We start from the raw sequence: 21,367 nt of genomic DNA, 5'->3' as shown, positions 1-21,367 counted from the left end.
CTAGAGAGACGACATAGCGAGAGGAATCGTGAAAGAGGCACTCAGAACCCGAGATTCACCATCACCGTCGATCTGACGTTCAACTGGTGCTTCAGTGACCACAAGGACCATTAATAGGTGGCACACAGGAAGGGGGCTGATTTCACGGCGACCCTTACACCGACCACCATTGACGTCTGTACAGCAACAAGCCCGTTTACAGTGGTGTCGGGTGCATTCGGCCTGAAATCTCACTGCCTGGAGGAGAACTGTCTTCAGTGATGAGTCCCACTTCGAGCTGAGCCCCGATGCCAGTGAGGGCGTGTCTGGGGACACCCCAGGCAGCGGTGGGCTACCAGCCCGGATGTCGCCCGCCATAAGGTACGACAGCCATGAGCGACGGTCTGTGCTGCCACTTCATTTCATGGCAGGACGCCTTCGGTTGTAATCCGCTGCATCTTGACAACATAGCGGAACGTCGAATATATTCTACACTCCGTTTAGTTGCCCTTCATAGCGAGCCATTCCGTGCTTACATTTCTGCAAGATAATGCCCGCCCGCACACGCCAGAATTTCTACTGTCTCTCCCGAGCCGTGGACGCTTGGAGCATTATGGCCAGGCTCCTGCAGCCACCTCGGGGTTTTGACCACCCAACGCGCCAGTTTGACAGAATTTGGAATGATTCCCCTCAGGACGAAGTCCAACAACTCCACGAATCAATACCAATCCGAATAACTGCCTGCGTAAGGACCATAAACAGACCAAGGCGTTATTGAATGGCTCAATTTGTGAAGCTCTTTCTCTTGAATAAATCATCAAATTATTCTGAAATTGTGATGTGTGCATCACAGCTACCGATTTCCGTTCCATTCGGATGATTCCTTTGTGGTACGTCGTTTCTCTTTTTCGGTAGTGTATTACTGTTTTAGTTACTGTTAGAAAAAAGGAACGAAGGTGTAATTAGACACAGCACCAGCTCAGACAGGAGGAGGACAGGGAAAGAAATCGATGGTTTCTGTTTCAAGGGAACCACCACAGTATTCGCCTTAATTAATTAATTAATTAATTAATTAATTTGTGCATTTATTTTACCTGGCAAGATTAGGGCCTTCAGGCCCCCTCTTACACCTAACCATGCATACTCAGATTGAACGAATTACAGTTTGTGCAGAACATTAAGGACATGTAACGTGTTATACAGTATTAATGTTAAAGAAAAAAATAGAGATTATAACAGTAGTACAACGATAATTATAACAATCAAAAAATAATTATAACAATCAAGAATAATAATAATAATAATGACTATGTATATGAAAGTAAACATATTTTTCTTTTATGAATGTCAGTCCTATTGCTAGTTGAGAATTTTCTCTTTATGTTCTTTCAGCTTGTGAGTTATTCTCATCGAGCACAGACATAAGATGATAGAATGGGGTGAAAGAGATATAGAAGAGGTAGAAGGTTAGAGGAAGAGAAATAGAATTGTAAAACTCGAAGCTATGATGGAGAGGAGAAAGAAAGAGATGAGAGGGGCACAACAATGGTGACTATACCGTCTCTAATATGTAAGTCTTGAGTTCCCCCTTGAATGTTGAGTGGTTCTGGATAAGACGCAGATCACAGGGGAGCGCGTTCCATAGTCGTGTGGCTGAGATGGAGAATGACACGGAGAAAGATTTTGTGTTACGTAAAGGTACAGCCAAGATGCTAGACGTATCCGATCTGGTATTGCGATTGTGGAAAGATGATAGGTGTTTAATGTGAGTAGATAAGTATTGGGGGCACCAGTGGCTAAGAAATCGATGAAGTAAGCACATCGTGTGGAGATCGCGTGCTTTATGTGGGCGTATCCAACCTAGCTGGGAGTATAAAGAACTGATATGATCATACAACCGTATATTGCATACGTATCTAACGCAAGCATTCATCACTAGCTCGAGGCATCTGGAATTTTCACTATTTCTACCGTGTTGAACTACATCACAGTAGTAAAGATTAGGCAAGACTGATGTTTGGACTAATTTTTGTTTAACATGGGTTGGACATATTTTTCTAAGTTTTTGGATTGCATGTAGGGAGGAGAGCGATTTCCGGCAAGCTGTGACTGTTTGTTCTTCCCAGTTTAGGTGTTCATCCAAGATTATTCCAAGGTCTTTTACTGTTTTTTGGTGTGGTAGTTGGGTACCATTGAGGAGTATTTGAGGGACTGTTTCGCGAAAGTACCGGCTGATTAACTTTGGATGAGATATAAGTATGACCTGGGATTTCTTGGGGTTTAATTTCAGACCTAGGTTCTGTGCCCGTCGAGAAACAGAGCAAAGATCTGCGTTCATACTCGCTACTGCGTCAGCAATGTTCTTGGGGCTTGCACTTATGTACAGTTGGATGTCGTCGGCATATAGATGGTAGTTGCAGGAGTGAATCACTGAAGAAATATCATTAATGTACAGTGAGAAGAGTAATGGACCAAGGACGGAGCCTTGGGGAACTCCAGAGCGCACGTTTTTCCATGATGACTTTTCCGACCCACAAATGACTTGTTGACTTCTGTTTTTGAGGTAGCTGTCGAACCAGTGTGTTGCGCTGTTTAAGAAATTCAGCTGTTTCATTTTAATTAGTAATATATCAAAGTCAACTGTATCAAAAGCCTTGCTAAAGTCAAGCAGTGTTAGGATGGTAGCTTCACGTCTGTCCATAGCATGTTTAATGTCATCAGTTACTTTGATTAAGGCAGTTGCTGTACTATGGTGCTTTCGAAAGCCTGACTGATATTTGTCATGGATGTTATGAGTTTTGAGGTAATCCGTCAGCTGTTCAGGGACGATGTATTCTAGGCCTTTAGATATTGCAGGTAGTATGCTGATCGGCCTGTAGTCACCTGGCGACTTAGGGTTGTCAGTCTTGGGTATAGGTTGAATTAAACTTTGCTTCCACTCAGTAGGATATGTACTACTGACAAGAGACAGGTTGAAGATGTCTGTGATAACTGGAGTAATAGTGACTACGACGTTCTTAATCATGCCAATGCTCACTCCATCATTTCCTACTGCCTCGGAAGAGATTCTCATAATTGCCTTGTGTACTGTGCCGGTAGTGACATGTTTTAGGAAAAACTTGTGTCTCGAGAGATTGATATCTTTGGGCTGGTAATTTGTCGCTTCGTGGCAGTTTACAGCTGTTGAGAAGAAATCGTTTAATTCTTCTGCAGACGCTTGATAAACAGCGTCAGATCTTCGCTTCCCTATACCGAAACTGCGCAGCTTTTTCCACAGTGCAGCAGGTTTTGATGTGCCGCGTACGACAGAGCGGGCATGTCTGATTGTGGCATTCCTCGCGCTTTGCTGTTAGACAAAACACGGGGAATAAAATCTGAAAGACTGCGTGGAGTAGTATCAGAGCCTACTAATGAGTAGCACTACTACTGCTAGCAGCGGCAGTACTAGTAACAACAATCGTTTCTGCTCCCGGGAAATTAAACTGAAATAATCGGAAAAGTAAATAATGTCAAATTGGTGACATCAATTTTGTTCAATCCAAATTCTCGAGAAATTAGAGAGTAAAGAGTGGACATGTAAATTATGTAGAATGTGCGCATCGTTATGGCTCATTTCAAAATTATCCATATTCGAAAAAGAATATGAAATCATATGTCCAAATTTTACTTCTGCGATGTCATGCGCTCCACACTTTACATAATGTTCATCACATCCGGTAAAAACTCTTTAACTCCTTAGCGGAGAAGTTGTAGTGGAATTACCCGCTTTATATCTAAGAGGTGACTGTGTCACAAGCGTATCTAATCGTGAGTGGGGATATGTAATCAAATATTTCTCAAGTTTACACAGACAGATAACCGGCATCGTCTGTAAAATGCCGCAAAGCAGGCCGACGTAAAAGGTGGTGGAGAAAGTTCTTCCTCTGCAGTTGCTCTAAACACAGTCCAAGTACACTAGCTCGAAAATAAAAACAAGTAACTCTGAAAGCGTGGAGCAGAAACACTGTTTGAACGAGGTACCAATAGAGAGCAGTAAAGGCAGTAATTTAGATTGCCTTCCTGAGATAGAGGTAGGCACGCCGCGTTTGAAATGCTGAGGCTATAAGAACTGTATTTGTCTTTCTGAAAGGCTGGTTTGTGTTGACCATTTAGCACGCTGGGATTCATTGGGGAATCTTAAGGAAACGAAATTCGTCTGAAAAAGAAATGGCTTATAAAACACCATTCGGCCGATTGTAGTGTATTTCTAGTCGGTCTGCTATCCTTGCTGCGAGGTAGGACATAGAGAATGCCTAAAGATGAGCACCGCATTATCACAAGTTCGTTAGGTAACCGTGAGAGGGCTACATAGGCGTTCATCAGACTTCACTGCCCGCATCTCGTGGTCGTGCGGTAGCGTTCTGGCTTCCCACGCCCGCGTTCCCGGGTTCGATTCCCGGCGGGGTCAGGGATTTTCTCTGCCTCGTGATGGCTGGGTGTTGTGTGCTGTCCTTAGGTTAGTTAGGTTTAAGTAGTTTTAAGTTCTAGGGGACTGATGACCATAGATGTTAAGTCCCATAGTGCTCAGAGCCATTTGAACCATTTTTGAATCAGACTTCACTGCCAGGACCCCAAAGAGCGTTTCTTTTCGAGAAGATTTAGGATACCTATTGGTTCCGTATAAATCTGACAAAACGTCGCGGTGGAAAAATCATAGCAATTAGAACTGAGGGAAGAGTTTAACAACAGTCGCTCATCGCAAGCACCGTTCTTGAGCAGAGCAGGAAAGAAGGGAAATGTTAGCGGTCCGCCACACACCGTAAGGGGATCTACCGATAATATATGTAGGTATCTTGATACTGGTATCAGCTAAATTTCAGTGATGATGTTCTGCGGTCCTCAGGGACACTGAGCGGTGCTCCAGAAGAATTTCGCAGCCCGTCGGACATGAGATGCGATTAGTGAGTAATTGCCGTAGTGATGCGAAGAAGATGCGTGCACCGTCATGCTCCTGAAAGGCAGCGGCAAATAGATTCGTGCCTGGACCAACGTATTAGGTAAGCGGCTGATCGCATGATCACCGTGCAAAAAAAGTACGACCAGTGATTCACCCAGGTGGGACCTGCTATTTACTGCAAGCGTGTCTTCGAGAAAGGGTGCCGCTCACCAGGTTTCCTGTCACATGTGATTACCATACAGCCAACCTCCAACGATACAGCGAAGGACGCAGTTGGAGGGACAATTGGTGACAAAATCAAATTCTAGCTTGGCATCAGTGATGGTCGACTGCAGCTCCACTATCGACCAGAAGAGCAGCAACTGCTGGTGTGTATCAGGCCGTGACGTGCAAAACCATGTCAGGACATGTCGTCGTAACTGCCGTCTGCTTCACGTCTGCTGTGCAGCGAGCTACCTTCATTTAAGTATTAACTGTATTTTTCTTACTTGTCACTTCTTCTTCCGTGTGTATTTGCTTTTAGGAAGCTTTAATTGTCGAGTGTTAGTAATAGTGTTCCATAGATTTCGTGTTTGTTTTGAATACAGTCAGAGTCCCTTTAGTCAACCATAGTGCCAGTAGTTCTAGTGTTTGTTTTCAATACAGTCCACAGACAGGTAGTGCTATTTTCATTGTTTTCTGCAAGAAGTGCCTAGCAACCACAGTTTAGTGAAGAAACAGCCGCCTTTAGTGAATTAGCAGTCTAGTTAAAGGTTGATTAACTCTCTTCAGTAAATTGATTCCTTAGGATGGATAGGATGTGTGACTGCTGTGTACGGACGCAGGAGGAGCTGGCCACTGTTCGCGAACAGCTGAGCGTGTTGATGGTCGCGGTCAGCCGTCTTCAGGCTGCTGCCTCGGAGTGTAGCGGCAGTGGGGAGTCTCGTGCGTCGCAAGGTACACCCCAGGTGTTACATGCTTCACCCACTGTCCCTGCTGTCGAGACATCTTCGCGTGTACTGGGCGCGGTTGGGCCACCCTCTCCCCAAGGGGAGTGGCGGGTTCAGCGGCGTTCGCGGCGCACGAGGCGGAGGGTCAATGTGGAGGCTGGCCGTGTGGCATCGCCCGCTCTGCCTGTGAGTGGACATGTGGCTGCTCCTTCAGCAAGGTCCGAGCAGGCACACGGGGGGAGGGGTTTATTAGTTATTGGGAGCTCCAACGTTAGGCGGGTGATGGAGCCCCTTAGGGAAATAGCGGAAAGGTCGGGGAAGAAGGCCAGTGTTCACTCTGTCTGCCTGCCTGGGGGTCTCATCTGAGATGTGGAGGAGGCCCTGCCGGCGGCGATAGAGAGCACTGGGTGCACCCGACTGCAAATTGTTGCCCATGTCGGCACCAATGACTCCTGCAGTCTGGGTTCAGAGGTCATCCTCAGTTCGTACAGGCGGTTGGCGGAATTGGTGAAGGCGGAAAGCCTCGCTCGCGGGGTGAAATCAGAGCTAACTATTTGTAGTATCGTTCCCAGAACCGAACGCGGTCCTCTGGTTTGGAGCCGAGTGGAAGGCTTAAATCAGAGGCTCAGACGATTCTGCGGAGATCTGGGGTGCAAATTTCTCGACCTCCGCTATCGGGTGGAGAAATGTAGGGTCCCCCTGAATAGGTCAGGCGTGCACTACACGCCGGAAGCGGCTACAAGGGTAGCGGAGTACGTGTGGAGTGCACATGGGGGTTTTTTAGGTTAGAGAATCCCCTCCCTAGGCCCGACAAGACGCCTCCTGAGACGCGGCAAGGTAGGAGTAGGCAAAATGCAACAGGGAATAACAATATTAATGTGCTAATAGTAAATTGCAGGAGCGTCTACAGAAAGGTCCCAGAACTGCTCTCATTAATAAACGGTCACAACGCCCATATAGTACTAGGGACAGAAAATTGGCTGAAACCAGACGTAAACAGTAATGAAATCCTAAACTCAGATTGGAATGTATACCGCAGAGACAGGCTGGACAGTGAAGGGGGAGGCGTGTTTATAGCGATAGGAAGTGCAATAGTATCGGAGGAAATTGACGGAGATCCGAAATGTGAAATGATTTGGGTGAAGGTCACGGTTAAAGCAGGCTCAGACACGGTAATTGGATGTCTCTATAGGCCCCCTGGCTCAGCAGCTGTTGTGGCTGAGCACCTGAAGGATAATTTGGAAAATATTTCGAGTAGATTTCCCCACCATGTTATAGTTCTGGGTGGAGATTTTAATTTGCCGGATATAGACTGGGAGACTCAGACGTTCATAACGGGTGGCAGGGACAAAGAATCCAGTGAAATTTTTTTAAGTGCTTTATCTGAAAACTACCTTGAGCAGTTAAACAGAGAACCGACTCGTGGCGATAACATATTAGACCTTCTGGTGACAAACAGACCCGAACTATTTGAAAAAGTTAACGCAGAACAGGGAATCAGCGATCATAAAGCGGTTACAGCATCGATGATTTCAGCCGTAAATAGGAATATTAAAAAGGGTAGGAAGATTTTTCTGTTTAGAAAAAGTGACAAAAAGCAGATTTCAGAGTACATGTTGGCTCAACACAAAAGTTTTGTCTCAAGTGCAGATAGTGTTGAGGATCAGTGGACAAAGTTCAAAACCGTCGTACATAATGCGTTAGATGAGTATGTGCCAAGCAAGTTCGTAAGAGATGGAAAAGAGCCACCGTGGTACAACAACCGAGTTAGAAAACTGCTGCGGAAGCAAAGGGAACTTCACAGCAAACATAAACATAGCCAAAGCCTTGCAGACAAACAAAAATTACGCGAAGCGAAATGTAGAGTGAGGAGGGCTATGCGAGAGGCGTTCAATGAATTCGAAAGTAAAGTTCTATGTACTGACTTGGCAGAAAATCCTAAGAAATTTTGGTCTTATGTCAAAGCGGTAGGTGGATCAAAACAAAATGTCCAGACACTCTGTGACCAAAATGGTACTGAAACAGAGGATGACAGACTAAAGGCCGAAATACTAAATGTCTTTTTCCAAAGTTGTTTCACAGAGGAAGATTGCACTGTAGTTCCTTCTCTAGATTGTCGCACAGATGACAAAATGGTAGATATCGAAATAGACGACAGAGGGATAGAGAAACAATTAAAATCGCTCAAACGAAGAAAGGCCGCTGGACCTGATGGGATACCAGTTCGATTTTACACAGAGTACGCGAAGGAACTTGCCCCGCTTCTTGCAGCGGTGTACCGTAGGTCTCTAGAAGAGCGTAGCGTTCCAAAGAATTGGAAAAGGGCACAGGTCATCCCCGTTTTCAAGAAGGGACGTCCAACAGATGTGCAGAACTATAGACCTATATCTCTAACGTCGATCAGTTGTAGAATTTTGGAACACGTATTATCTTCGAGTATAATGACTTTTCTGGAGACTAGAAATCTACTCTGTAGGAATCAGCATAGGTTTCGAAAAAGACGGTCGTGTGAAACCCAGCTCGCGCTATTCGTCCACGAGACTCAGAGGGCCATAGACACGGGTTCACAGGTAGATGCCGTGTTTCTTGACTTCCGCAAGGCGTTCGATACAGTTCCCCACAGTCGTTTAATGAACAAAGTAAGAGCATATGGACTATCAGACCAATTGTGTGATTGGATTGAGGAGTTCCTAGATAACAGGACGCAGCATGTCATTCTCAATGGAGAGAAGTTTTCCGAAGTAAGAGTGATTTCAGGTGTGCCGCAGGGGAGTGTCATAGGACCGTTGCTATTCACAATATACATAAATGACCTGCTGGATGACATCGGAAGTTCACTGAGGCTTTTTGCAGATGATGCTGTGGTGTATCGAGAGGTTGTAACAATGGAAAATTGTACTGAAATGCAGGAGGATCTGCAGCGAATTGAGGCATGGTGCAGGGAATGGCAATTGAATCTCAATGTAGACAAGTGTAATGTGCTGCGAATACACAGAAAGATAGATCCTTTATCATTTAGCTACAAAATAGCAGGTCAGCAACTGGAAGCAGTTAATACCATAAATTATCTGGGAGTAGGCGTTAGGAGTGATTTAAAATGGAATGATCATATAATGTTGATCGTCGGTAAAGCAGATGCCAGACTGAGATTCATTGGAAGAATCCTAAGAAAAATGCAATCCGAAGACAAAGGAAGTAGGTTACAGTACGCTCGTTCGCCCACTGCTTGAATACTGCTCAGCAGTGTGGGATCCGTACCAGATAGGGTTGATAGAAGAGATAGAGAAGATCCAACGGAGAGCAGCGCGCTTCGTTACAGGATCATTTAGTAATCGCGAAAGCGTTACGGAGATGATAGATAAACTCCAGTGGAAGACTCTGCAGGAGAGACGCTCAATAGCTCGGTACGGGCTTTTGTCAAAGTTTCGAGAACATACTTTCACCGAAGAGTCAAGCAGTATATTGCTCCCTCCTACGTATATCTCGCGAAGAGACCATGAGGATAAAATCAGAGAGATTAGAGCCCACACAGAGGCATACCGACAATCCTTCTTTCCACGAACAATACGAGACTGGAATAGAAGGGAGAACCGATAGAGGTACTCAAGGTACCCTCCGCCACACACCGTCAGGTGGCTTGCGGAGTATGGATGTAGATGTAGATGTAGACATCGTGGTGTAGGGAGCCACAGTCAACAAAGAGTGTACATCTCTGGTATTTGTTGGGGCAACGCTCAACAGTGCAGCCGTACATCCAGAACTTCAGCCTGTCCTTTAACATCTACATCTTATCCACACAGATGCTCCGCAAGCCACCGTACGGTGCGTGGCGGAGGGTACCCCGTACCGATACTAGTCAGTTACTCTACCGCTCCACTCGCAAACAGAGCGAGGGACCGTCTAGATGCCTCCGTATGAGCCCTAATTACTCGTATCCTATCTTCGTGGTCCTTACGCGCAATGTATGTGGGCGGCAGTAGAATCGTTCGGCAGTCAGCTTCAGATGCCGGTTCTCTAAATTTTCTCAGTAGTGTCTCTCGATAAGAACAACGCCTTTCCTCCTGGGATTCCCATTTCAGTTGTCGAAGCATCTCCGTAACACTTAACGTGTTGTTCGAACCTACCGGTAAGAAATCCAGCAATCCGGATCTGAATTGGATCGACGTCTTTCTTGAATCTGACCTGGCATGGATCCCAAACATCCAAGTAGTACTCAAGAATAGGTGGCACCAGCATCCTACGTGCGGCCTCCTTTACACGTGAACTACTCTTTCCTAAAGTTCTCCCAATAAACGGAAGTCGACCATTCGCCTTTCCTGCCACAGTTCTCACATGCTCATATCGCTTTGCAACGTTACGCCCAGATATTTAAACGACTTGACCGTGTCAAGCAGGGCACTAGCAGTACTGCACCCGAACATTACGGGCTTGATCTTCCTAATCATCCGCATTAATTTCCATTTTTCCACGTTTAGGGCTAGCTTCCATTTATCAAATGAACTGGAAATTTTGTCTAAGTCATCTCGTATATTCGTACAGTCACTCGACTTCGACACCTTACCCTACACCACGGCATCATCAGCAAACAACCGCAGATTGGTGCCCACCCTGTCACCAAAATCATTTATGTATGTAGGCAACAACATCCGCCCTGTCACACCTCCCTGGGACACTCATGACGGTACCCTTGTCTCTGACGAACTCTCGCCGTCGAGAACAACATACTCGGTTCTATTATTGAAGAAGTCTTCAATACACTCACATGCCTCTGAACTTACTCCATACGCTCGTACCTTCGTTAACAGCCAGCAATAGGGCGCCGCGTCAAATGCTTTCCGGAAATCTAGAAATATGGAATCTGCCTGTTGCCTGTTGCCCTTCATCCATAGTTCGCAGTATATCGTGTGAGAAAATGGCAAACTGAGTTTCGCACTAGCGATTCTTTCTAAAACCATGCTCACTCGCGGACTTAAGCTTATCAAAAATGGCTCTGAGCACTATGCGACTTAACTTCTGAGGTCATCAGTCACCTAGAACTTAGAACTAATTAAACCTAACTAACCTAAGGACATCACACACATCGATGCCCCAGGCAGGATTCGAACCTGCGACCGTAGCGGTCGCTCGGTTCCAGACTGAAGCGCCAGGAACCGCTCGGCCACTATTCTGGTTCGAGATCCGGTGCAGCACACGGTTTTAATCTGTTTCAAAACAGTGCAGACTCCTTTCTCGGATGAAATATTCATTCTAATATTTTCTTTCCATGCATTCGAAAGAGAATCATCTCATCGATACCTCACTGGCTACTCAGCATTATCAGCAACTTCTTTTTCTTAATTTTCGTTTTCCTGGCCTTATCCCTTGTCATTCACAGGGTCAGCATGTTAATCGGGATTTGCCATTTTTCGTGGTAGAGGGTAGCCAGATGCCTTTTCTGTCTGATGACCCAGTTGAACAAGATTTTTACTTACAGCCTATGTGAAACTAAACTATTTATCGTACGGTTTTTCGATACATAATGTAGAGTATAAGTCACCGGGGGTTTCTCTTAAGGCGGAGGTTGAAGTGGCTCCGATATTGGTGGGTTCCGCCGACAATCGACGTCACCCGAAAACGGCCGACTTTTCAAATCAGTTCGCCACTGCGTGCACGCTCACAATGTTGCCGATCTCATCATCCAAACGTACAGACTTCGGACGACAATCGCTGAAATTCAGATCTGCTTGTTTCCTTCGGTGAAATCAACCGACGTTCTCACGCGCGAAATGTGGAGTATGAGACGCTGATAAGTTTAGTCCAAGAAAGAGTCAGTTTGTGGCATCCTCGGGGTGTGAAATGTCAGGTGCTGACTGTATTTCCGAGTCTACGGACTGGAATCGCAGGTTTATTCGAAACCGCAAGTATGCAAAATCTTTATCGGATATTTTAGCAATAAACTGTGGCCTCAAACAACGATTCGTTCAAGTGCGAATTGTGGCCTTTCTTGTGCTCACAGTTACTGTGGAGGATCTGTTTTAGCGTTGTGGTAGGTGGATTTCAGCTGTCTGCGTTATCATGCCTGCTGACGTTTTTATGCCAGCAGTGTTGTGATTGTGTTATATGAACTGGTTTGCAAATGCAGTACTCGTATATGTTTTTCCGCTTTACAGTGCGTTAGGTGTTAAGGGTATCTTATTCTGAACTTTATGCTTGTCTACCACACGTTCGCTAAATAACAGTCTTGAAGGTTAAAAATGGTTCAAATGTCTCTGTGCACTATGGGACTTAACATCTGAGGTCATCAGTCCCCTAGTACTACTTAAACCTAACTAACCTGAGGACATCACACACATCCATGCTCGAGGCAAGATTCGAACCTGCGATCGTAGCGGTCGCGCAGTTCCAGACTGAAGCGCCTAGAACCGCTCGGCCACAACGGCCGGCCCGTTGAAGGTTAATTGACGTATGGCTGCACAACTTCAAATAAATACAGCAAAATCTTGCCTTTCAAGGTCACAACGAATCGTCTCGAGTATGTAGCAGAAAGTTTCCTCCTTTATCTGATATTTTCGTATAACGTGTCTGGTTTTTCCGATAACTGATGATAGAGTGTACAGTACTCGGGACGTTCTTTTCGAGACAGGTAGACTCGTACTTTAGCTCATTCACATGCACCAGCGTCTTTTTGACAGCAAAAGCCGCAATGTAGCAGTCGTGTCCGAGGACAGAGGTGTAGTGCTATCCGTCCCGCATTTGGACATTAAAATCTAACCTACCTCATACACAGAATACGTTCTAACCTAACCTGACTTCCTTAATATCACCAGAAGCTGACGAAGTGTATCAGACGCACCGTGACCAAGCTGTCGGTCAGTGTTGTCGGGCGACCTCTGGCGACGGCATCTGACGGCTGTTTTCGGCGGCTCTATGAAGGCAGCCAAAGAGTCGCCAGGCGTATTGTTTCTGATGTCTCGACAAGTATTTGGAGTTTTGTTTTTGCAATGTGTAGCTGGAGTCAGCGCAAAGAAGTACTGCTCATCACATGTTTCATGTGGCACTCAGTTTCAGCTTAAAGCGTCAGTTTGTTTTCCCGTTACAGACAATATTATTTTTAAATGCCCATTCGATAAAGTGATCTCAAATTAGCGTAGAGCAATATTCGTTTCATCGATACGTATTAACAGGGGCAATAAAACGAAGAGTAACCGGTGCTGGAGCAGTGACGCCGGGGCCCTGCCCTTCGCTGATTACTATCACCACACAGCAGCGCTACCCTTTCGCTGCTGTACTTCTGATTACTCTTCCTGTTTCACTGTCCCTGTTCACACGCATTCACTTGACAACTGGTGTCGCATGAAACGTGTGATGGACAGCATTTGTCTGGGCTAAGTGCAGCTATGCACTGCAGAACAAAATTCCAAATATTTTCCGAGACACCAGAGAAAATGCGCCCGATGACTCTCAGGAGAGACACCCCTTATGTAATACTGAAACTTGGAAGCAAATATCTGGGGTATTTGTGTGATCTATCGACTTGGGAGCTGTCAACAGCAAGTCTTCTGGTCTACCACCGTATGACACTTTGGAGCGTTCTTCTATGATGTGTCGGGTGGTCTGTGATTCTCCGCAATCACAAAGCGGGAATGTTGCACGCCCCACTTGCGTAAAAAAAAGAAAGTACACTCATCTACCACTTTGGGATCTAATTCCGTCTAACACTGACGAAGTGTTGCGTGCCAGGGCAAAGTCCGTTGGCCTTTGGCTGATGAATGGCGTATTATTATTTTGTTATCCAGTCCATGCAGTGGTAAGGTTGAACTCACCTTCCACAGAGGGTCTTGCCGTTTTTGTCGGTGGTCGTCTAGAATGGAGTCGATTGTCGATTATGGTTTGCAGGGCACCGTGCCCACTCGTCATAACCGATTTCGTCCAAATTTATAGTATATGCAGGCTTGGCCAGAAATGGAAACGACAGAAATGGGAGCTCCAGCTGGCCAAGCGTTTAGAAAAAAGTAGAATTTTTGGCGTGGGTCGCGTGCGTCTTTAGCCAGTTATGTTACCGCGATTTCCTGTATTTGGCTCTGCGGAAAAGGTACAGAACAGTAATCCGCGAGTAATTGGGGCGAGTCCCTAAGAGGAGTTTTTTTAATTTACGTTTTTACATCACATTGAAAACACATGGAAATAATGCTCAGTATACTGTTTTTATTAATATTTTCATGAGAGGCATGAAAATGAAAGGAGAAGACGAATTTGGGATTGCATGTAAATTTCCAGGCGTACACGAGAACTTCGTATGTAAAATTAGATGCTATTCAATTTGTACCGAAGCCTCCTACTTAGCAGGCAGGTGCTTTAGCCACTAAGTGACCTTGCCACGGCGGCTCACACAATTGCACGGATTATCCTTGCACGCCATCCTCCTCAATCCAGGTTGTTACTGCTGCTCCAAGCCACTTTAAATTCCCCCTTACACACGAACAGAATTGCCGAGGCTCTCCATATTCAGGAACAGCACCTCAGCATCGAACGTAAATGGAGAGATCCAGCCTGATACCCAGGTGCAGACACTTAAACAGAAGAAATGGCACAATTTCAGAGACGTTATTGGTCTCGTACAGATATATATATATATATATATATATATATATATATATATATATATATATATATATATATATATATATATATATATATACCGGGTGATCAAAAAGTCAGTATAAATTTGAAAACTGAATAAATCACGGAATAATGTACTCGTAGATAGAGAGGTACTAATTGACACACATGCTTGGAATGACATGGGGTTTCATTAGAACCAAAAAAATACAAAAGTTCAAAACATGTCCGACAGATGGCGCTTCATCTGATCAGAAAAGCAATAATTAGCATAACAAAGTAAGACAAAGCAAAGATGATGTTCTTTACAGGAAATGCTCAATATGTCCACCATCATTCCTCAACAATAGCTGTAGTCGAGGAATAATGTTGTGAACAGCACTGTAAAGCATGTCCGGAGTTATGGTGAGGCATTGGCGTCGGATGTTGTCTCTCAGCATCCCTAGAGATGTCGGTCGATCACGATACACTTGCGACTTTAGGTAACCCCAAAGCCAATAATCGCACGTACTGAGGTCTGGGGACCTGGGAGGCCAAGCATTACGAAAGTGGCGGCTGAGCACACGATCATCACCAAACGACGCGCGCAAGAGACCTTTCACGCGTCTAGCATTGTGAGGTGTTTTTTTTGGTTCTAATAAAACCCCATGTCATTCCAAGCATGTGTGTCAATTTTTACCTCTCTATCTACATTATTCCGTGGTTTATTAAGTTTTCAAATTTATACTGACTTTTTGATCACCCGGTATACATATATAAAACCATGTATGTATGAGGCCAGTAAAGTCTCTGAAATTGTGTAATTTCATTCCAAAATTAGGTGTGTTTATCATTTTACAGTTGCTGATTCACACGTGCTGGCGTGATGTTCATCGTAAAAACAGGGAAAACAATAATTTTTTCGGCATCTTGCACACGTTATAAATGCAGCATTCTTACAACTAGACGGTTGTTTGAAAGCGTCTAGAGAAAAGCAGACTAGATCTGCATTCATGAAAGGTCCTCTCTCATCGCACGGTTCGACAGAAAACCAATCGAAACGCACCACTTCGCCAGATATTGGCGAGAACAGCTGCTGACGAAGAATGGAGTGTGTTTTCATGCAGTCCACTCCGGATGTGGATTTCCTGTGAGATACGAGAGCAGTTTTGAAAGTTTCTGATCAACTTCTTTACCTGACGATAAAAACAGACATTGCAGGGCTGCACTAGCGGAGAGCGTTTGGGGGTAATCACTTCAATACTGCACGATGGCAGTCTTTCTTCATCTAGCAAAATCTCGTCGTATAATAGCGGAGTTGTCTGTCCTCGCCAAGGGTCAATTAACAAAATAAATTTGTTCTCCTACACGCAAGGCTTCATCGCATCGTTCAAAAAAATTTTTTAAAGTACTGGTAGTCTTTGCGAAGGGGCTGATTTGATAATACCAGCCAATTTGAGAATGCTTTTGTGAGGTTTCCCACATTCATTTACTCGTCATTGGCCCTGGGCTATACTTTACCTAACGGACCCAAAAAATGTCGCTATCATAACACATTTTGTTCAATTGCAGTTATGTCAGTCGATACTAAAAAGTATAAATCAAGAAGGTAATGCAACAAACCGAGTAATGTGAGTAGACGTGAAGTTTTTTAAGCAAACGAAGTGTTATAGATGACATCAAAATTGAATAAGCTTTTTCTAAAGCTTATACACTCATTCTCCAAGTCGAGGATTACAAACGTGACCATCTGGAAATTTGTGGTCAGTTCCTATGGGACTAAACTGCTGAGGTCATCGGTCCCTACGCTTACACACCGCTTAATCTGACTTAAACTAACTGACGCTATGAACAACACACACACTCATGGCCGAGGGAGGACTCGAACCTCTGTCGCGGGGAGCCGAGCGATCCTTGACTAGGCGCCTTACACCGGACGGCTACCCCGGGCGGCTTTTAACGCGACGTTATGGGTGTTCATACCCTGGACTTAATAATGTGAAGATGTAATTACAGGTCGTTGACTCAAAAAAAATTGGCGTCCAAATTCCTATTAGCAACATGGAAATATGAAATTTCCGTGCACTATTGATATATCATCAACGTTTAGGTGCCAAAACGATACCTTAAAAGTACTAAGTAGAAAACTATCAATCTTTTGATCTGTATGCTTCTTGTCAAATTTATTACTTGTGGACAATGTTTACAAACTCACAGACACAGTTATATCAAAATCAGTCTGGAACAGCACGACTCCTACGGTCGCAGGTTCGAATCCTGCCTCGGGCATCGATGTGTGTGATGTCCCTAGGTTAGTTAGGTTTACGTAATTCTAAGTCTAAGGGACTGATGACCTCAGTTGTAAAGTCCTATAGTGCTTAGAGCCATTTGAACCTTTTTTTCTTCTTTTTTTTTAATCTTGCCCCCTCTTGGGAAAATTTTTGCAAACGCCCACGATTTTAAGTCTGTACGGATTTTGAGTCCACAGTCTTCGTCAGATTTTTGAATGAAGTAATTTCGCTTTAGGCTGTTGAAATATTACTCATCGAAATTCCAATTTCGACATACGGTCATTATCAAGCGTTGTAGGATGTTGTAACCCACTCAATAACATAAAGCTGTGAGATGCTGGAACATAGTTCTCTGCAGTGTAAAAGCAAATGCATACACCATTGCACACGTTAGAAAGCCGATGAAATAACAGCAGATATATTGACTGTGAACCGTCCACTACGCTTGCCACACCGAGGGAGGTGGCGCAGTGGCTAGCACACTGGACTCGCATTCGGGAGGACGACGGTTCAATCCCGCGCCCGGCCATCGTGATTTAGGTTTTCCGTGATTTCCGCAAATCGCTCCAGGCAAATGCCGGGATGGTTCCTTTGAAAGGGCACGGCCGACTTCCTTCCCCGTCCTTCCCTAATCCGATGAGACCGATGACCTCGCTGTTTGGTCTCTTCCCCCAAACAACCCAACCCCCAACTACGCTTGCCGCACGAGATTTTGACTTGGGTTTGTCATATTTACTGTTATTTCACCAGCTTTCTAACGTGTGCTCGCATGATCTACGGAACGGCGAAAAAGTTACACCACCACGTGCATTTGTTACACTACTGAGAACTACGTTCTAGCATGTCACAGATTTATGTTATTCAGTGGGTTACAATATCCCACGGTGTGTCAAAAATGCAATCGTTGTAAACAATATTTTTACAGCGTAAAGCGGAATGACTTCATTCAAAACGTCTAGATGAGTATAGAAGCATAATTGCGGTGTCTTTTCATTCAAGGTGTTACCGGTCTTATTTCTGCTACTTGAAGAAATTTTCGGTACCTCAATTCGTGCAGGGGCGATATACAGTTTTTAATCACTAGACCCGCACTAACGCCATTCGTTAATTTCCAAACGCAAACAATTCGACGGGAGTAGATTCACTGCGCGCTGACTTTTATATTCTACCGTTCCCTTGTTTTCGCACTTGCTGTGAGCACGATGTAACGTGACCCCCCAACAGCCGCACTATACAACAGAATACGTGCATTCACTAAACTGGTAGCACAGCGTTAGTTACTTATCTCAGAGCTTCTATTTCTTGATATTTCTTCATAACCTAGGAGCACGATATTTTATAATCAACATAGTGGTGGTGGTGGTGGTGAGTGTTTAACGTCCCGTCGACAACGAGGTCATTAGAGACGGAGCGCAAGCTCGGGTTAGGGAAGGATTGGGAAGGAAATCGGCCGTGCCCTTTCAAAGGAACCATCTCGGCATTCGCCTGAAACGATTTAGGGAAATCACGGAAAACCTAAATCAGGATGGCCGGAGACGGGATTGAACCGTCGTCCTCCCGAATGCGAGTCCAGTGTGCTAACCACTGCGCCACCTCGCTCGGTATATCAACATAGAACTTTGTAATGCGGGCAGCCACAGCCGTTAAACTTCATAATGAATGTTAGTAAAATGAACCGCAAGACAGCTGTAATTGGTTATTTCTTCATGGTCACAACCGGTTTCGCTGCGTTAAAACAGCATCCTCAGATTTAAACAGTGTCACATTAGCACACCGAGACACCACTCATGTTCGTAGTAAAACATCAAACACCTGAAAAGGGGATGTCGTCAAAATAATGTCGCTCCGGTGTTCTGTTTTATTTATTTTCACGGCTTCCCCTCTTCAGGGGTTTAGTGTTTGACTACGAACGATGGGGGCGTCCCAGTGCACTCATATGACACTGTTTTCACCTGACAATGCTGTTTTAATGCAGCGAAACCGTTTGTGACAATAAAGAAATCACTGGTTACAGCTGTCCTGTAGGTCATTTTACTTCCATTCATTATAATCAACAACTGAGAGTCGTTGCCCGAAGTAAACAAGTGCAGATCGTGAAACGGCAGGTACATACCAAAAGAAGAGCACCGAGACGGGGTTTGCTGTGGCACGCGGGTTGGGGTTGGCCCTGCTCTTGGATGAGGTGTCCATGGCACACCCCCGTATCCTCTCGTGGTCGCCGAGCTACTGCGGATCGTCGATACGCGATGACTACTCGATTTGGCTGTACGCACGCTGTGTAACATCGGCGGTCGGGGTGGGAGGCGTTATCCCCCTCCACGGTCTCTCGCCGGTGACAAACTGCTAATAACAGAGGGTCCCTTATCTATGACGTCGCTATCGCACTGCAGATGGGGCGCCTGTCGAAGTGACATCCTGCGGAAAAAGTGAGAACATCGTTCACACGTTCCAGAGAATTAACTTTGGAGATGTCACACAACTCGATACTCGAGTTGAGGGTGAAGTGGTGAGTTTCAGCCTGATAATCTCGCTTCAGATTTTCTGTGACCGAATGCCGCACGGCATCAGCTAATAACTGACTCAGCTTCGCATCCCACTTTTCTTCTTCCATTCCCATCTTACCCACCGACTCCGCACCTTCGCCTCCTACTTCCTCTTTCTGCTCCTCATGCTTCTACTCCCCACCAACCTATACCCCAAGTACCCCCACACTCTCCAAGGAGCTTCTGGTTTCGATGTCCACATATAGATGTCCTTCCATAATACAACATTTGTTTCATTACGAGAGGTCCGTGGTGTAGTGACTTGACACTATAGCGGAAACTTACAGAAATGGTGAAACTAAGTCTTCAGTTATTTTTATCATTTAAACACTGACAAAGCAAACTCAAACATAACCTATTCATTTATTACTCACAATATACAAGCCCAACGCATTCTGTCTGCTATACAGTGAAAACATGACTTCCAATAACTAACACAAATGAATGGCCCTGAAATACAAGAAAACCTAACAATAATAAAAATCCAAAAAATATGAAATTAAAGCAATACGAGGGTTGGAACTTAAATAGTGGCAACTATTTGTTCACAACCGATACAAAAGAGTTACATGTTTGCAGAGAAGTTACAGCAAAAATTCCCCCAAACAAATATAACACATGTAAATAATGTTGCACTAAATACAATTATGTTACTTCCAACCACAGAGGATGAAGTCAGTAAAACAATTCAAAAACTAAAAAATAAAAAGTCAGTAGACTTAGATGAAGTACCAATGTGTGTTCTGTAACAATGCATATGGATTATACAAGGCCCCTTAACGAATATAAAAAATGAATCCTTCACATCAGGGACATTTCCAGAGCAGTTAAAACAGGCAAGAGTTGTACCTTTGCTTAATAAAGGTAATGCAGAAGACGAAGAAAATTATCGCCCCATTTCCCTGCTGTCACCATTCTCAGAAATAATAGATGCAGTTATAAAAGACAGATTAATGAATTACCTGAATAAATACAATCTTTTAAGCAAATCACAGTTTGGTTTCTGAAGTGGCAAACATACGGAATCAGCCATAGTAGAATTCAAAAAAATTATACTTGATGCTCTTGATAAAGATGAGTGTCTCACAGGCATATTTTTGGATCTTTATAAGGCATTTGATACAGTCGACCACAAGATTCTATTAAATAAAGCATTAGGAATAAGAGGGGTAGCAAATGGCTGGTTTCGACCATACCTAACAGATAGGGTACAAAGAGTAGAGATAACACATACTTCAAATAGATCTAAACGTTTAGTAAAACAATTATCAGAACCAAAATACATTAATATAGGGGTACCGCAAGGTAGCATATTAGGACCAATACTGTTCCTGATATACATCAATGACTTTCCTAGTAGTGTTACTCATGGTGAAAAAATCCTCTTCGCTGATGACAGCAATATTACAGTCACTGAGAAAACAAGAGAAGTCCTTGTCGAGAAAGCAAATGAATGTCTCAAGGAAGTTTATGATTGGTCAATAAGTAATAAAGTGACATTGAACATAAAGAAAACTAATGCCATGAATTTCAGTTTGAAGAGGAAAAATGACAATGTTAAGTTAAATGTAGATGGCACCTCTATGGACTGTGTAACAAATGTAAAATGTCTAGGAATGAATACTGATTCTCAGTTGAAATGGTATGAACACACATAGGTACTTGCAAACAGAATATCATTAGCATGTTATGCCCTTAGAATACTATCATCAGTGTGTAACGTGCAGTGTCTTTTAGTTACATATTATTCATATGTACACGCAATTCTTAGCTATGGCATTCCTTTTTGGGCAACAAATGCACAAAATATGAACACAATTTTCAAACTCCAGAAAAGAGCCATAAGAATAGTAACCAAAAACACTAGTCAAACTCATGTAAAGATCTGTTCAAAACACTGGGGAATTTAACTGCTCCATGTGAATACATTTACCAGTCAGTTGTACACATCAAAAATAACATTGGTAATTACTGCACAAACAGCTCTGTCCATGACCATGAAACAAGAGATAGACTCAACTTACATTCACCAAGAAAAAATAAACATAAAACTCAAAATATAATTTTCTACCAAGTAATAAAACTGTACAATAAATTACCAAAAGAGATTAA

The 21,367-nt window shown here is 44.1% G+C and overlaps 1 protein-coding gene across 1 annotated transcript in view; it reads right to left on the bottom strand.

Moving 5' to 3' along the window:
* Positions 1 to 18,951, bottom strand: part of LOC126235667 (ATP-binding cassette sub-family C member 4-like) — a 311,483-nt gene extending 292,532 nt beyond the window's left edge. The window contains exon 1 of the mRNA XM_049944390.1: positions 18,826 to 18,951. Coding sequence (XP_049800347.1) covers positions 18,826 to 18,902 — 77 coding nt within the window. The 5' untranslated portion in view covers positions 18,903 to 18,951. The remainder of the gene's footprint in view (positions 1 to 18,825) is intronic.
* Positions 18,952 to 21,367: the final 2,416 nt, after the last annotated feature.

The sequence above is a fragment of the Schistocerca nitens genome, chromosome 2 (genome assembly GCF_023898315.1).
Source record: "Schistocerca nitens isolate TAMUIC-IGC-003100 chromosome 2, iqSchNite1.1, whole genome shotgun sequence".
In the NCBI taxonomy this organism is placed as follows: Eukaryota; Metazoa; Arthropoda; class Insecta; order Orthoptera; family Acrididae; genus Schistocerca; species Schistocerca nitens.
The sequence above is the reverse complement of the archived record's forward strand: the minus strand, read 5'-3'. Positions and strand labels throughout refer to the sequence as shown.